At 40.3% G+C, this 17373-nt stretch overlaps 2 protein-coding genes across 6 annotated transcripts in view; one reads left to right on the top strand and one right to left on the bottom strand.

Annotated features, from left to right (window-relative positions):
- The window catches only part of fnbp1l (formin binding protein 1-like), a 60228-nt gene extending 56792 nt beyond the window's left edge, over positions 1-3436 (top strand). For 2 of the 3 annotated variants that reach the window (XM_033620933.2, XM_078169002.1), the window contains 2 exons: positions 198-235; positions 975-2471. In XM_033620933.2, coding sequence (XP_033476824.1) covers positions 198-235; positions 975-1115 — 179 coding nt within the window. In that variant the 3' untranslated portion in view covers positions 1116-2471. Of the gene's footprint in view, positions 1-197; positions 236-974; positions 2472-3301 lie in introns of those variants that run through there. The other variant, XM_033620935.2, reaches the window with a different exon arrangement.
- A 5212-nt stretch (positions 3437-8648) lies between these two features.
- Positions 8649-17373, bottom strand: part of bcar3 (BCAR3 adaptor protein, NSP family member) — a 53091-nt gene continuing 44366 nt past the window's right edge. For all 3 annotated transcript variants that reach the window (XM_033622374.2, XM_033622375.2, XM_033622376.2), the window contains 10 exons: positions 16959-17188; positions 16078-16178; positions 15723-15857; positions 14750-14974; positions 13964-14568; positions 12282-12397; positions 11369-11540; positions 10969-11080; positions 10411-10614; positions 8649-10311 (listed from right to left, as the gene is read on the bottom strand). In XM_033622374.2, the coding sequence (XP_033478265.1) occupies positions 10133-10311; positions 10411-10614; positions 10969-11080; positions 11369-11540; positions 12282-12397; positions 13964-14568; positions 14750-14974; positions 15723-15857; positions 16078-16178; positions 16959-17188 (2079 nt within the window). In that variant the 3' untranslated portion in view covers positions 8649-10132. The remainder of the gene's footprint in view (positions 10312-10410; positions 10615-10968; positions 11081-11368; positions 11541-12281; positions 12398-13963; positions 14569-14749; positions 14975-15722; positions 15858-16077; positions 16179-16958; positions 17189-17373) is intronic.

Below are 17373 nucleotides of genomic sequence, written 5' to 3'. Positions count from 1 at the left end.
TTTAAATATACCAAACATTGTGGCCAGTGACCAGCACTTTGGATTATCCTGTATGCAAATACTTGTATATTTTTCATTGTAAACAAGGTATAATGTTTATGTGTACCAACATAAAAACTAAATTCACAAAAAGTAGTCAAAGGCCAAAACTTTCGCTGATGTGTTTTTGATGTCACTGTGGTTTGTTTGACTCTCAGGTCAGAATGAGGGGACACTGGTGATGGCAGAAGATGAGGTAATGCCTGTTTTTTTAATTTTGTTCGATTCTGAACTGTTCCTACTAACAAGTGTTATCTGTTTATCCAAAGCCTGATTAATCTTATTCATCTGTCTGTTATAAAAACACACACTCAAGTTTATTTCAACTCAATTCCACATACACCTTGTGGCTGCTGTAAATACTCACTGAAATACCAAATGTGGATTCATCTGCTGGTGAAAATAGTCCCCCAACAAAAGCACTCTTTCCTCCTGTTTGAATAATATTTGCTAACAACTACAGTGCCCAGCTGTTTTGGAAAATCATGTTGACAACAATGGATATATAGAAAAGTTCCAGACTTATAGTTTGCTTTTTAAACCCTCATTGTGTAAGGTTTTAAAACATCTGATTTGGCGACTCCTAGTGGTAATATAAGAAATTACACTATTGTAATATTTGCCTACAGAAAAAAGTTTCCCCTCAAAAAATCTTAACTGGACACTGAGACATTAGCAACACGTAGTCTACATGACTTTGCAGTGGGGTTGGCTCATTTGATTACGAACAAAAGTGGTTATCATCGAGATAATTAGACAGTATTCTCATTAAAATTAAAAACTACACTAAAGGGCTTTTAAAATATATACATTTGGCTTTGCTGTGTTAATGGAGGCCTCTGTTCTGAGTAATAGCCTTTATTTTTAGTGATGAGAATAAACATATTTTGGTGTACTTTTATTCAGAAAGTCATTTAAAAACTTTTCCGCTGCAGGTGTTGTACATCATCGAGGAGGATAAAGGCGACGGCTGGACGCGGGCGAGGAAGCAGAGTGGAGAGGAGGGCTATGTCCCCACCTCCTATGTAGAAATCACCATGGAGAAAAACAGCAAAGGTGCTGTCACCTACATCTGAAGCTAACTCTGTGGTCTGTCCTCTCATCCTGTCTGTCGTCCTCTCCATCCTCCCTGCTTTCTGTTCCTCATCATAACACTACAAAAGGAAAAAAAAGACAGCATGGACATTCATCTGCTCTCTCTCTGTCCTCCTGTTTATCCCTCTAACCCTGTAATCATTTGTCCTCCTCTCATATCTGTGGGACTGGTGTTTCAGAGGTGAGTGTTTGAGCACAGAGACAAATAGGACAAACCTATTTGAAGGTGTTTGTATATTGTATATGAAGCGTTTCTCTGTATGTGTGAATGTCTCCACTGCTGTTTTGAGCCTCGTGTAAAGGCTACACCACTTCTTATTGATCAAAGTGTTGAAGTTTTATGTAATATATTAGAGACAATTTATTTTTTAATTATTTTGATATTTCTTTTTTAAAACTGGAGGCATTTAAAGTTGATTTTAAGTTCTTTGGATTCATGTTTCATCTGTTTTTATTTCTGTCTGATTGTTATTTGTGTGTGTGTGTGTGTGTGTGTGTCTGTGTGTGTACATGCACATTTGTTTTTTTTCTGTGTTACCTGTGCCATCACACTAAATGTTGAATTACACTTGCAGAGGTTTGTCTGGTTTCAGCCTTGGTGGTGTGTTATCACACAGTTACAGGAGTTTGGCTGATTCAGTCTTCTTATTGTTGTGTGTCCTTTCAAAGCAAGGCTAGAAGTTTTAAAGCATAAGGCTGGTGTTACTCTACGTTTTTATTTATCGTCAACAAATCCCATGAAAAAAAACATCTAAATTCAATTTGAGAGAGGCATAAATTATGAAGTCAAATGCTGTGTTTTTTTCCACTGCGGAGAAAGTCATCTGTACATAACTTGTACGACAGGTCTGGACCACATGTGAACCTAAGAGAAATTTAAAGTAGTCATAATAAAAAGCACAACAGAAATATATGATTTCTCCCTTTAATCATCTGGTGGCCCCTCAGATTTTTCTTGGGACACGTTGAGGGGTCTGGACCCCATGTTGGGAACCACTTTTCTCCTGAGTATTTCCGGCAGTACAGAGGAATAAGAGATACAACGATAATACATGTTAGAACCAGAAATTCTTTTTTTATTTTATGGTGAACAGTAGGAAATATATTAATGTATCGCCAGCCATATTCTTTAATTCCTAATTTAGAAACCTGAAGTTAGGAGATAAAGTTAGGAAGTGTGCAGTGTGAAAATGGTTTCACTTCAGTTAAAGGAGTCTGTAAGAACAATTCTTATTATTCTCACTGACAAATCATGTATTTTATGTGATCTTGCACTCATAAATGGACTGTTCTTGGTCATTGTTTGAGTCTCTGATTAAAAACAGCTCTGACCATCAGAGTTTCCACTGGTATCCATGATAGTATAATCCTCTACTGCAGGTGTTTCACAGTAACTGTGCCAGCTGATTATCTCCATGCAGTCACATTGGAATGGTTATTATTGCAGCCAACACCTTGGAGTACAAACAAGGGTGCAGAATCATGGCAGCCAAATAATATTTGACTGTATGCAGAAAGCAGCTAACTAGGAAGTGTTGCTACCATTTATTTGCTGGCATTATTATGTTATCAGCTCTTACAGTCACTGGGAGAGTGTGGATAAAGAGGAGGCTGCCAACGTACAAAAACTAACTTTTTCTTCCTTCTTCCACTCTCTGAATCAGTTGCGAGTTGATCTTTCATTTACTTAATCCCTTCTCGTCTTTCTCCTCCAATTTGTCCTCCCCTCCTGCACTTTTACCTCAGTCTTTCTCCTGTTTGATCCCTCCTTCCCTGGCTCTCAATTTTATTTTCCTCAGTCTCATCTTCCCTACTTTTTTGAACATTTGTTTCCTTCTGTCTTTATGTACTAGCTTCCTTCCTTCTTTCCTGTCTTTCCATGTCCTCATCTCTTTCCTTCTATCCACCTGTCTTACCTCATGTTCTACCTTTCCTCCCCTCCCCTTCCCTTCCTTCTGTCTTTCTATTTACTTTCTGGTGATTCATCTCCTGAAAGTCAACTCTATTAAAAATTAATTGGCGGTCTCTCTGTATGAACACTTTCATTCTCTTAAAACACACCTCTTTGTCAAACTTCAGTCGTGTGTGTGTGTTAGTGTGTGAGAGGGACAATTGCAGCACCTTGTGTGTCTTGTAGTAACTCACTCTCTCCTCTATGTGACTGCAGGTTCCTGAGGGCTGCAGGGTGGCCGGGCGATTTGATTGGCTGGTGGAGGGCTCACGCTGATTGCTGATTATTGGTGGTGGGGGGGTAACCCAAGAAAGAGAGCAATGAGGGGAAAGAGAGAAGTAGAGAGGGAAAGAGAAAGATGGGAGGCAGGTTTGCATGTCTGCATGCTCACATATTCATAATCAGCAAAGCATTTTGGGTTACTATGGGAAGAATGAAGGGTCATAAGTAGAGGAGAAGATGACCTTAAAGCCAAAAAAGGCACTAGGATCATTTAGTGGCAGCCACTGGAGAAGACCCACCCTGACCTGCAGGAGTTTCTGAACATTCTGTTGCAAAAGTCTGACATGGTCAAACCACAGCAGCAGTGGCAGACAACAGAAAGATTTATACTCATTCACAGGGATAGAAACTACAATCCCTCTGCTCTGCTGCTGGACTGAAAGGTGAAGCCACTATCAGACTTTTATTAGACTAAACAGAAGCTGCAACTTGCTGCCTGCTGGTCCGTAAGGGTCTTAAAAGATGGCTACACACCTCCTCCAATCACAGAGTTTCAGCTCCCAGAGAGCAGTGCAGCAGGAGGTTTTTTTCTCTCTGATTGGTTGTGGATTTATCCTTTAATGACAGGAGCATCTCCCCACCTCACTGATTCACTGACTGCTTTGTGCTTTAACAGGAAAAGTTGCCTTTTATAAATTCAACAAGTCTCCTCTGTAGGTGCAGGTCAAAGTGTTGGAGGAAAAGTTTTTCCAAGTCTTTTGTAGCAGCTGCCATGGGCCACTCAAACCGTAAAATAGCATTTTGACAAGAAATTCTCATCACAAAAGATGACATAGCAGCTGAGCGACTTCATCTGCAGAGGAAGGCCATAAGGTGTGGCTGAAAGCTTCGGAAACATCAAGTAAGTAACTTTGTGATGAGATGTTTTTTGGTCAAATTGCTATTTCCAAACTCAAAAAGAAAAGAACACTGTAGCTTTCGGCTTTAAGTTGTCTCAGCGTACAATTCACATTTTTTACACGTGCCATTTGTACTTGAATATATTTAAAAAATATTTCAGTGTTTCCTTACCATTTATTCTCTGAGTCAAGCTGTCAACATGTAAACGTTTCCTCCAAACATTTGCTCCAGCTCCTCATGAGAGACAGTTCAGCTGATTTTAAACTCATCATCAGGGTTTGTCACCTTCTGAGGGTCAGCTGTGCTTCCAGTATTTGCTGCCACTAACAATGTCAGTGCTGCTCTCATCCCTGTCATCATCATCTGTGCTCTGTTGGTGATGTCTGCCTGCCTGCCTGCCTGCCTGCCTGAGCCACTCTGCTCCTCATGCCTGCCTTCACCCTCATACAGTCGCATGTCCATAACGTGTACCCCAACATGATTAGGCATTTCATCTGTGACTTTAACTCCAACTTTACAAGTGTGTGTGCAACTTTGGCTGAGTTGTGTGTTGAATGCTGCCTCATTGTGATGTTTTAATGGATGTCCAGCATGAGTATGATTTTATTTTTGTGCATTTAATGTTACTCATCAGACAGATAGCAGGACTATCAGGTGAATACAGGACCTTTCTACCCCTCTCTTTCTTCCTACCTTTCCTCCTCTTCTTCCTGGGTTGTAATTCCACCAGTCGACCAGCAGATGGGAGCCTTCCCTCACCAAACCACAGCTCAGCTCCAGCCGGACTGGGCCGCTTTCAATAACACCAAACAGAAAAAGGAGCTCTGGTGTCTTTGCAGTCAGACTCTGCCTTAAACTTCACGTTGTTTTACTGTGGAGGGATTATTCCATACATATCCGGATGTGTCTGCGCTTCTGCCTGACTACATCTCCCATCAACCACCTGGGCTCAGCCTCGCCTCCTTGGGGACTCTACTGCATCTCCATTTAAAAAAAAAAAAAAAAAGAAAAAAGTTTTTGCCATTTAATCAGTTGTATTTGTGAATGTGACGACACGCACGCATGTATCAACAACATGTCCGTACGTCTATGGAAGGCCACACAGGCCAAAAAAAAAACACATTGAATTTTGGCATGTTTGGCTCTCTGTACCTATTAATATGTAAATGTGTGTACATGTTCCTGTGTTACATGCGTGACGTTAGTTTTTACCATTGAATGATTTGTACATATTAACATCTTTTATGTCATGCTGAATGTGTTTCCATGGTGATTGTTTTTAAGTTTGTTTTGATTGACACTCTTCATGAGAGGCAACAAGGTTTGAATTGAACTGATGCACTTTGCCCTGAAGTACTACAGCATTTGAATTGGATTAAATGAACGAGTGAATGAACGGACGGATGAATGAACTAAGGTCTGTGTTGTCTGCTGAGAGAGGGGTGAACTTTATGGATGACCACTGTGTAGCAGCCAGAAACAGAAACAGCTCTAGTAACTTCCTCTTCCTGATGGATTTTATACTCTTTTGTAACTCTCAGTGAGCAATGACCAACTTTTGCTTTGCATGATTTTCTAGATTCTTTGAATTCATTCGTCTCTCTTGTGATCCTGTTTTTTTTAACCATTCACTGTATCTCTTCAACAGACTAACAAAACTACACATCTGAAGTAAAGTTTGACTTCCTGTTGATGCTATTTAAGACAAAATGCCACTGATGATTTGGCTGCTTGTCGATCTAGAAGCAGGTGGCGACGCCTCAGTTGTAATCTGTGTTTCTTTGATGAAGCTGTGAAATGTACAGAAAGATGCTGTCGGTGTTGTTACTTGAACTTTGGTCACGCTTCTCCACACTTTCCGATCTTATCTGCACCATTTTGCATCGCAGAAATAGTTTGACATTGAGAGAACATCGCTTCCCACAACTTTATAGTTTTACACTTTATATGAATCAAACAACACATGGACTTTATTACCTTCGAACAGAGCTAGGCTAACTGTTTCCCTCAGTTTCCGGTCTTTATGCTAAACTAGGCTAACCAGCTGCTGGCTGTCATTTCAGGTTTACCCTACAGATATGAGAGTGGTATGGTATCTTCTCATCTGACTCTCCACAAGAAAGTAAAAAAGCGTTTTTCCCAAAATGTCTATTTTTTTTTTTCTAGGATTCCCTCTGAACTGATTGGCTACTTTTATTTGTGCCATTTTGCATCCCCAAGCAAATTAAACACAGTTTCTGCAGTCAGGTTTTGCTTTTTATGATGCCGCCTTTTAATGCCCTACACAGATTCATCAGTGCTTTTTGTTTGGTGTACACAGCTCATAGTTAGCTACAGCTGCTAGCCTGCTTGTGATTGTGTAGCCCTAAATTGAACTGAAACTGCATATTATTTGGTCTTTTTTGAAAACAAAACTAAGATACAAGTGTTGAATGTTAGATTTTTTTTATTCCAGTGGTAATACAGTCTAATTTCTGTTTTAAAGCAGTTAGGCTAATTATTTTTGATGACTGATTCATTATGTTTGTCTGGTCTATAAAATGTAAAAAAAAAGAAAGAAAGGAAATTATTTAAAGTTGTAACAGCCTTAGGCGAAGTCTTCCAGCGTTGGTTTTGTTCAACAGTCCCAAGTCCCAAAGATATTCGGTTAACAATGATGTAAACAGAGAAAACAGCAAATTTAAGATTATTTTTTGTTTGCTAAATGACATAAAAACACAAAAAATCACACTAGGTTCAGCACTAAAACCAGAACCATGCTTGTAAATGTGCACTCAGATTTATACATAGTGCAGATGATGATCCTCCGATGTGATGTAAGGCATCACCTCTGTTTCCTGCTAAATGAGTGTCTGTGTTGCTGAGAGGATGCTTGCAGGACATTCTTACTATCTCTCGAACAGATGGTGCACCTCCAATGTTTCATTTTCCTTAAGTTCCTCCTGTAGGTCAGCTCATTAGACATGTTTGGAGTTTACTGTCCCTTTAATTAAATAATACATGATGTCAGTAGTAACACAGCAGCTTTGAAATGAGTAAACTTTACCAAAAACTCCCATTAACAATCTTTTTTTTTTAAGGTCACCATACATATAGAAACTGTGAGCTGAATATAGTAGCTACTGTGCTTTAATCCTAAATATTATGCAAAAATACGTAATAATAAAGCAGCTTTGAGATGGCAAATATGATAATGTTCCTGCCAAGCTACTGTGAGCGTGGTGCCATTCAGCACCCAGGAAAAACAGACGTGTTCTTCTTCTACATTCCTCTTGTTATAAACTCCCACCATCATGTTTGTCCTGTGGAAACTTTGTACAGATTCTCTCCAGCTGTCTCATTCTTAGCCCCTTTTTTTTTAAAAAAAAATCAGCATCAACACCCAATCACAGTAAATAATAAAAACAGCAGCAGGTACAAAGTGATTCTACAGGATATCAACATCATGTAAATGTGTGTTTTTATCATGTTGTATATGTTGTAATAACCAATGGCAGTACTTCTCTTTCCATGTTGTTGTGCACATCTTTTTACTTTGAATGTTGTCAGACACTTTGTGTACATTTTTTTTTCTTCTTCCAAGATATTGTTCTAATAAAATAAGCAGCAATGAAAAGTGGATTTGTTTTCTGTGATATTTTTTCAGTGTGGGAAGTGATGAGTTAAATTCAGGTGTAACTTCTGTCTCGCGACTGACAGATGAGATGTTTGAGTGACTTAAGGTTTAATACTTTATATGACATCACCAGTAAACTGAGACTCATCAGACCAGGCAACATTTTCCAATCTTCTATTGTCCACTTTTGGTGACCTTGTGTGAATTGTAGCCACAGTCTCCTGTTAGCTGACAGGAGTGGGACCCAGTGTGGTCTTCTGCTGCTGTAGCCCATCTGCTTCAAGGTTCGATGTGTTGTTTATTCAGAGATGGTCTTCTGCAGACCTTGGTTGTAATGAGTGGTCATTTGAGTTATTGTTGCCTTTCTATCATCCTGAAGCAGTCTGGCCATTCTCCTCTGACCTCTGGCATCAACAAGGCAGTTTTGTCCAGAGAACTGCGGCTCACTGGATATCATACCATCCTCTGTAAACCCTAGAGATGGTTGTGTGTGAAAATCCCAGTTAGATCAGCAGTTTCTAAAATACTCAGACCAGCCTGTCTGGCCAACAACCATGCCATGTTCAAAGTCACTTAAATCACCTTTCTTCCCCATTCTGATGCTCGGTTTGAACTTCAGCAGGTCATCTTGACCATGTCTACATGCCTAAATGCAGTGCGTTTCTGTCTCGTGATTGGCTATTTTTCATGTTAATGAGCAGTGTAACAGATGTACCTAATAAAGTGGCTGGTGTGTGCATTAATTCTTATCTAACACAAAGCCTTCAAACATGTCCATAACTTTACAACCAAGATGTGAATTCATTCAGAGCCAGTTGACCTCCGCAGATTGTACACCATATTTATTAAATCTTACACAGTAGTTCATAATAATATAAACATATTAAAATCATCAACATCTTTTTTTTTTTACAGTCAGTCCTCTACAGAAAATATGTACAGTCTATTATTAACATGCTAACGTTTCAAATATGTACAGCTTTAGTCTCTCACATGTTAACTTACTTCCACTGTATTTTGATCATTTCATTCAGGTTTATGCAGAAACAAAAATATTTTCATCTGGAGAAGAAAAAGACACTTCTAGCTACATTTACACATGTACAGGGAGTTTGAATTGTTGCTGCAGATTGGGTTTTCTGCTCCTACTGTCTGTAAATACAGAAGAGAAATGACCATAGATCCTTGTCATCTGATAGTGAGAAAACACCTCCTTAAAAACCTGCTATTTATATTAACTTGTTGCTGTAGATTTATTGTTATAACTGCTTATTTCTTGTCTTCAGTGTTTTTTCATTCATCAAATGTCACACAGATGTAGTAGTAAATGCCTTATTATTTCTATTGACAATATACACAGACGCTGACTTTGAGGGTAAATGTCCTTCCTTTTTACCAGGAATAAATAAAGGCTACATTAACGTCTTTAAGGGGATATCCTCCTTACATTTCACTCTTAACATGCTCATCACAAGATGTGAAGCTGTTGGCTGGTTTTCCCATTTACTCTTAATATAAAAATATGTTTTTGATTAACTGGAATGTCAGTGTAAAAATAAAACAAATACCTGTTGAAGAAAAATTTCCAAACCAGCGTCTCCCTTTAAACCTTTCTTGTCTGCTCTGCTCTCACACAAATATCAGTCACTCCCTTTAGGAAGGTCATTTTTAAAGTTAAGCTGTGATCATCTGTTGGAGCTTTTGTCACCAAAACATTGAGGGATTTAATGACCTGTGAATACTGCATCTCCTGATCTCAGCAATGGATTAATTGAGTAATTGTGTTTTAATAATAATAATAATAATAATGATAATCTTGATCCTGTTATCATAGTAATAGTCTTACCTGTATGCGTGTGTATTTTTTACAAGTGAAGTCTCAGAGTTGTGTGTCTGATGTTATATTTTAAGATGTAAATTGTGCAGACGATCTGAGGGTGATGTGATTTTAAATAAAGTGAAGCTGCAGGTTTACATTGTTGCTGTGAGCCCTGGACCTTACACTCACTGAAACATTAAGTCATTATAAAGTCTAGAGCCAAACTGGCATTTCTCTGGAAAATCACAACGACTGTGAACAGCTGGATTAGTGACAGCATCAAGTTCAGTGGTGTCTGCAGCTGCAGGAAAGTGTGTTTGTTTAAAGTGTATCCTCTTCCTCAGACTAACAGCAGGTCATTTCTGGTCGACTTTCTGCTTTATTACAGTTTATGTCTCTTCTTCCCTTCATCGCAGCTGTTTCTGATCCACCTGATGTTCTACTGAAGTCCAAAGTGTGTCCGGATGTCAGACTTGTTGCTCAGCTGAAGTCAGATTAAGGTTTGTGTTTTGGGCGGGGGCTCCAGTTTCCGTGACAACGCAGTGAGGATGAGGTTGAATTTGTTGTAGCGATCTGATTGGTTGACCGAAGCTCCACGGCTTCCCCACAGCAGCCGCAGCTGAAAGTCTGTTTTAAACACCTCTAACAGGTCCTCGTCACACGTGAAACCTGAAGAAAAAAACCCTTTAATGACACCGTCTGTTTATGTTTGTTTATTTACAAAAATTAAATGTCTTTATGTATAATTGTGCACTTTCTTGTTTTTACCTTGTAGGATCTTCTGTGCGTTGGCCGTGTAGCTGTGTGCATTGTGTGCGACGTCGCGCGCAGCCTCCAGGTGGCGCAGCATGATGTCACAGCCCTGGTCGCTGGTCTCCCAGAGCTCCGCCCCCTCAGGTGCGATTGACGGGCGCTCCATCAGAGTGAGGAGAGGCAGCAGGAGGGGGACGCAGAGCACTGCAGGGGAGGAAGCTGCAGCAGGAGGAGAAGAAGCCAGGTCAGTGGATTTTAAACAGAAAGGTTTTATATTATATATTTAATAATTAACAGCCTATTAGCCAAATTAGATGCTTCACAACCTCTTTGTTTTTGCGTCTGAAAATACATATAAATGGTGTCAGCGTTTAACAAGTACATGAATTCAACCTCAGGGCCTGATTTTAGAAATATTTGGCAGTTTCTTTTTCCATTGACTGATCAGATGTTGGAGCTGTTTCAGTCTCCCTGACAATCAGTGATGCTCCTCCGATCAATACGTTTAAGTGATGCAATATGATTTCATCTATGACTGCAGTGTGTGTGTGTGTGTGTGCGCGTGTTCAGTACCTGTGCCTTCATACAGATTCTTGTAGAAAGGTTTGAGTGTTTTCTCGTAGCTGATGGCGGTCTGTGTGTAGTTCCTTCGTAGAGCCGTCCATGTTTCCTCCAAACGGCTGATCTGCAGACAACAACAACACACACCAACTGTCAGTCTCACAAAATATCATAAAACCATTTTTGGATGCATTTTCATTCAATTGGTTGAAGTGATAAAACATGTCTGAAGGTCAAAAAATGTTTGATACGTCTGCAGTGGTTTTTTTTTTATTATTATTGATCAAGTTTTAGGAATTCTTGCAATCAGAGGGACACATAGTTAAAAATAATTATCTCAGTATTTTTAACGGTTATATTTCTGTGTATGTTTTATATCAAGTTTGTGTGTGTGTGTCTGTGTGTGTGTTACCTGCGGCAAATCCAGGGCTTTCATCAGGGCCGTGAAAGCGAACAGGTCGCCCACTGTGTCCTTCAGCTCCAACGCAACCAGAATGATGCGATTTAAGGTGGACGCCCGCTCATCGACACTGCCTGTACATCCCAGAATATCCACAGCAACACCTATTGCCATGGTGTGATGCCTAGGAGACAGAGGTCGGGAGGATTATCATCACCAGCCAACAGCAATGTCTGTTTTTGTTTCATTAAGTCAGTTTCAAATCTGATCTTTCAGTGGTGTCTAAACACTGACAGGAAGTACAGTGAATCAGTGGGTATGAGTCACTAATGATGTCATCTCAAATGTCAGTTCAAGTCAGTTCAACCTTCTTGGCTTGGAATTCCTTAAAAGTACTCAGTATCTCACAAGCAAATAGCAAAGATGACAAAAATGTCTGCAAACAAACAATTTTGTGGAACAGAAATATAAACATATATATGTATACATATATATATATATATATATATATATATATATATATATATATATATATATATTCTCTTTACATTGTTTTATCATTGTTGTGACCCCTGAGATTTGTCTTGGACCCCTCAGGAGAGCCCTGACCTCCTATAGGTTTAAACTTAAGTTTTGACAGTTAGACATTTTGGGACATATGTCCTTACCTGTGGAAAGAGCCAGGCAAGCCACTTCCCCCTGTCTCCACTCATCATGCTAAGGCTAGGTAACAACTGCTAGTTCTAGCTTCATATTTAATGTACAGACAGAAAGTGAATAAGCTTTTTCCCCTAAAAATGTCGAACTGTTCCTTTAAATGTAAATTGTGAGTTTGAAGTGTGTAAAATAGCTTTTTCATGGGGACTTCCATGAGTTACTTCATTGATGCAACATTTGTGCCATCATGTGTGTGTGTGATGTGTACCTTTCCATCAGGTCTAGCCTCAGCTGTTGACCGTGTGGCAGCGTCACCAGCTCCAGACCAGAGGACACGCCCATGCGACCTTTAACCTCTGGAGTCACTCCAAGTATCCTCGCAACCTGGAGGGAACAAAAAGATTTATAGTTGTTTTATCTTCTACTCTCATTTCTTTCCACTGTGTGTGTGTGTGTGTGTGTGTTGATTAGATGTAATATTTTATTTGGTTCAAGGTTGTTTTCTCTCTGAGTGATTCTCCCGTATCATGAGGATCATTTTATTGCATCAGCTGCAGAATAGAAATCTAATTCTCTGACACACACGGAGGATCAGTGTGGAACAGCACCAGTAAACATGTTTACCTCCAAATTAGACGTGTGTGTGTGTGTGTGTGTGTGTGTGTGTGTGTGTGTGTGTGTGTGTGTGTGTGTGAGAGAGACAGACAGAGAACAGCCTTCTGGTTTAAAACTGTTGAACGGAAACAGGTTTTATTGAAGCATCCTTTATGTTTTAAAGAAGGCTTTTTTAATGGTTAGGTAATCATTTATTAATGCTTGATAAATCAGTTTTTTATACATTAATATGAACAACATTTCATTTGTGTTGTAATAATAACTGATTTATAAAGCATAAATAAAAGTTTAATTTAGCATTAGAAAGGTTCTGGTTTCAACGTATTAGTCTTATACAGTATATTGTGTTTTATTAAAAAGTAAAGCATGGCGCTCCTGTAATGAATTATGTATGCTGTCTTTTTGTACACTGTTGTTTATTTTACTGACAATCTCCCAGATAATTAGAATGGGAAGACCAGTTACTTATTTTTTCAATGGGTTTAAGCCCCGAAAATCAAGTTTATTGTAGTTTACAGAGAAGGAGCTTCTTTTGTTGAGAGCAAAGCTTAAAAATGACTTCCCAGTAGATCCTAACTGACATATCTGGCTGATAATAACTTACTGCAGATTCACTGTTTTTGGCTTATATGTTGGGCCTATAAGTAACAAGAAAATGCAGTACACGCAGATAGTTGTGTGTGAGGTCATTAAGAAACAATGGTGCTATTATAGTCTGTCCACTAGATGGCACTGACAAGTTCTCAGATGGACATTTTACAGTTGAAAAATAAACAAATCTGTGTTACAGTTCTTGAAAAAATGAATTTCTGATTAAACAAATTCCAAGAATTATTTGGGTTATAAATATTAAGAGAAACTAAATAAGTGAAAATCCTTTCGAATTTGAATTTCCAATTAAAATTACCCTCTTTGCGATATAACGTTCACGAGAATGAGATGGATGAAAGGTCACCGTGACCTTGACCTTTGACCACCGAATTCTAATCAGTGCATCACTGATTCGAAATGGACGTTTGTGCCAAAATTCCCTCAGGTTGTACTTGAGATGTTGTATTTGCGACAACCAAAAAACATAATGCCTCCAGCCATGGCTGACACTGCTGCAGAGGTATAAAAACACTTACCAAAAGACTTTATTTAGTATGCTAAAGCTGTTTGCTCCTGGAAATATGAAGTAGTGAGTCAATTTATTTATAACAACATTTGAAAATACCACATTAGGACCAAAGTGCTTTTATAGAGAAGTTAAAACTACCATTAGATAATTACACTGAGTTAAACTGTTGTCCTGTGTGTGTGTGTGTGTGTGTGTGTGTGTGTGTGTGTGTGTACCTGGCAGTCGGCCATGAGCAAGTGTCTGGCGATGCTGTGGTGATTGTGGCTGAGCAGCAGCTCCTTCGCTCTCTTCAGCACCACCATCTCCAGCGGTTTGTTCTCCGGCGGCAGAAGTCGAGATCCGAACTCCGCCGGCTGGAACGTTGACTCTGTCTCTTCAACTGGCCGCTGGAAACTGCTCTTCTTGTCTTCCTCCTCTTCCTCTCTCGCTGTCTCCTCCTCCTCTTCCTCGCTGGTGTTTTCTAAAGCAGCGATGGCGTGATGGTAGGAGCTTCTGTCCAGTCCTCTCCTCCCTCCCACCTCCTTCTCCTCCCCCTCCTCCTCCTCTCTCCCTCCCTCCCCCTCTCTCCTCAGTCTCTCCACGTAGCTGCTGAGCGGAGGCTGAAATTCAAGGTCCGTGACGGGGTTAGGGGAGTTTGATTCTTCCCACTCCAGCGGGCTGCAGGACCTCAGGTCTGCGGGGCTCGGCTGCAGGCGTTCAGTCCAACCTGTCTTTGCCTCTGAGTCTGAAAACTGAAGCTCAGCAGAACTGGAGGAGCTGTGGGAGTCTGTGGGCAGGAGATGACTGAACTTCAGGGGTTTGACTGGAGGAACAGGAGGGCCTGTGGAAGAACAACAACAGCATTAATAGTTGCACATTTTGTTCCTCTATACTTTTGTCTACTGGTTTCTTTGAGTAGTAGTAGTAGTGGTGAAAGAGTATTAATATTCTTAAATAACTCTAAATCACTACTATTTCAGTTAACAGCTAATGTGGATGCATTTTGTGCAAATTAAAGTCACCTCCACTCCTCCACGTAGAACCAAGAGTTTCCACACATGTGGAGTCCAGCAGAGGTGCAGTCAGCCTGGGGGAGGTGGGGGAGGAGTCTGTGGGGCTGCAGGAGCTGGAGAGGGGAGCCAGTGGCTGAAGGCAGGGGGAGCGAGACAGTCGGGCCAGCGGCACCTTGCTGGGTTTGGGAGGCGGTTTGGGACACAGCTGGCTGTCAGAGCCCCGGATGGCCTGGCCTGGAAACACATGGACAACACTGTCATCATACTGTATCACATTTCTTATCTCATTTCTGTGACAGTGAACCATGTACGGCCACAGTTTATCTTTTATTTGAATCGGAAAATCAAAGTATGCGTGAAAGCATACAAGGACAGGGTTAACGTTAATTTCCTATTCACATGCAATGGAAAAAGCAAATAAGGACAGTGGTTACACCTACAGTTTGAGGAGGTATACAGATTAGGCGGTTGCACTGTTGCTGTTGGGACTTTTGCTGATGGGATTTTAAAACAGGAGCAACAAAGGTTTTCTGCTTATCTTACTGACCCCACTGTACTTCTCATCGTCATTTATTCATTATTGTTTTTCATCGGTTTTTTTTTCGTCTTTTATTTCCTTTTTTTTGCTGTCATATGAAGCACACTATCACATCTTTACTCTACGTTTGACAAGTGCTGCATACATACAGTTTATGATTCAGACGAACTGAAGTGCGCAGACAGCTTCTGATTTATATAACAGCCACAATGCACTATACATCAGTATTTTGCAGGTAAATATAAAATTTAATGGTGTGTAAAATTTACCACAGTAAAGCTGTGTAAATACAGCTCAGTGAATGTTCTTCAGGTACACAGACATACTGACCTAAGCAGCATATAAATACCAGGTGGACAGATGATCTTTAGGTTTTGATTTTCATTTGCTCTGCTATTACACAGGTTTGTGTAACAATGGATTTTAGCTTCCAGATTTACTGACCTGCCAGAATATTTCCAGGTCTCCGTGGGACAGAGGGACTCAACACTGGCTCACTGCCCGTCCGAAAGACTGGAGACTTTGGGTTGGGGCTGGGGAGGAGAGGATCAGGAGGCTGCTGGGGCTGCGGTTTGGAGCCTGAAGAGGAGACGAGACGACCGGAGGGAACAGGTAGAGGTGATTGCATAAAACAATACAAGAACGGAGAGAGAAGAGAGAAAATGAGAAGAATGTCAGACATTACTGATCGTAAATCTGTTGACAGAAGGGGGCCTCAAATGATGTTAGACGATCTGACGAAGACTTCCTCTGAAACATACTAAGGCCTAAAGAATTTCACTTTCCCACTTTCCCTTACCAAGAGGAAGGTAGCTCTCTGATTGGTGGGCCTTGAGCGGACGTCTCCTCTCCTGGACCTGATTGAGACTTGCTGGTTGGCTGCCACAACGATCCTTTGACCTGAGTGAAAGGAGACGTTGAAAGACTGATGTCAATAAACATATTTGCACACAAATATGCATAAGGGAAAAATAAATCAAACCTATTTCTAATATTAATGAAAATGGTAACACAGTAAGAATAAAACACTGTTTTCCTGAGTTGTTATCCTCCTTCCCTGTACCCTTCTTTTCTTCTCTCTCTTTGTTCTCTTCTACTCTGGAGCACATATTTATCTTTTCCTCGTGCCTGCTCCATCTCTTCACTCAGACAGATATGGACTCCATACATTAAGCTCAATGTACTCGTAAAATTACACGCTTCTGTTCCTTTCAGCAGAAAAGTCCGACATCACGTCTTTATTTATAGAGGACTTAACGATACATATGGAACACATCGTCTATACAGCCCGCTGCTTGGATGATGAATGTAAACAGCTCCAGGCTGTGTGTTAAAAGCTTAAAAGCAGGAAGGGATTTAAAGGGCTGATTTAAGTCTTTCAGAGAGTGTGAGAAGAAAGAGAAACAAAGAGAGAGGATGCCTGAGTAAAGGTGGGTCTCCATTATTTAAATACAGCAGACAGCATGGTTACTTGGCCCACTACCCACTTTCTGTAAAAAGCTTGTGTCCCTTGGAGCTAAAAAGTGAAATAGTCATTCACACAGTCTTTGTCAAATCTAACAAATGACATATGCTTAATATGTGATCATATAGAAACAACAAACACACACATTACTGCAGCCACGAAGGAGTAGTGGTGATATTCAGTGTGTTAATGTGGGTTTCTACTTGTGTACTAACCTGAGCTGGCTGCTCCGGCTCACGCTGTTGTCCCGGCAGTGTGTGCCGTCATGTGCACTGTGTGTGTTGTCATGTGTGTGTCCATTGGTTATGTTGAGGCTAAGGCGTTTTTGACGCCTCTCCTGTGCCATAAGTGCCTCTCGATGATGGCTGGACAAGCCGTACTTTTCCTCCAAGCAGCGCAGCGGCAGCGCTCGGTTAATAGGCTGAAAGATAATGGCTCCTACCACCTTAAATGCACAGAGAGAAGAGGAGATAACTACAGTGAGCACAACATATTTTCTTTATAAAGCCTTTCTTCAACAGTGGAATAGAGGATATGAAACCTACAAAACAGTATTCTTGCTGAGTTGTGGCACAAAACTGTGTCAAAAAAAACATATGACAATGTTTTCCTTAAAAACAGTTTATGTGA

Source organism: Epinephelus lanceolatus, chromosome 6 (assembly GCF_041903045.1).
Source record: "Epinephelus lanceolatus isolate andai-2023 chromosome 6, ASM4190304v1, whole genome shotgun sequence".
In the NCBI taxonomy this organism is placed as follows: domain Eukaryota; kingdom Metazoa; phylum Chordata; class Actinopteri; order Perciformes; family Serranidae; genus Epinephelus; species Epinephelus lanceolatus.
Note: the sequence above shows the minus strand (reverse complement) of the source record. Positions and strands in the feature narration are given on the sequence as shown.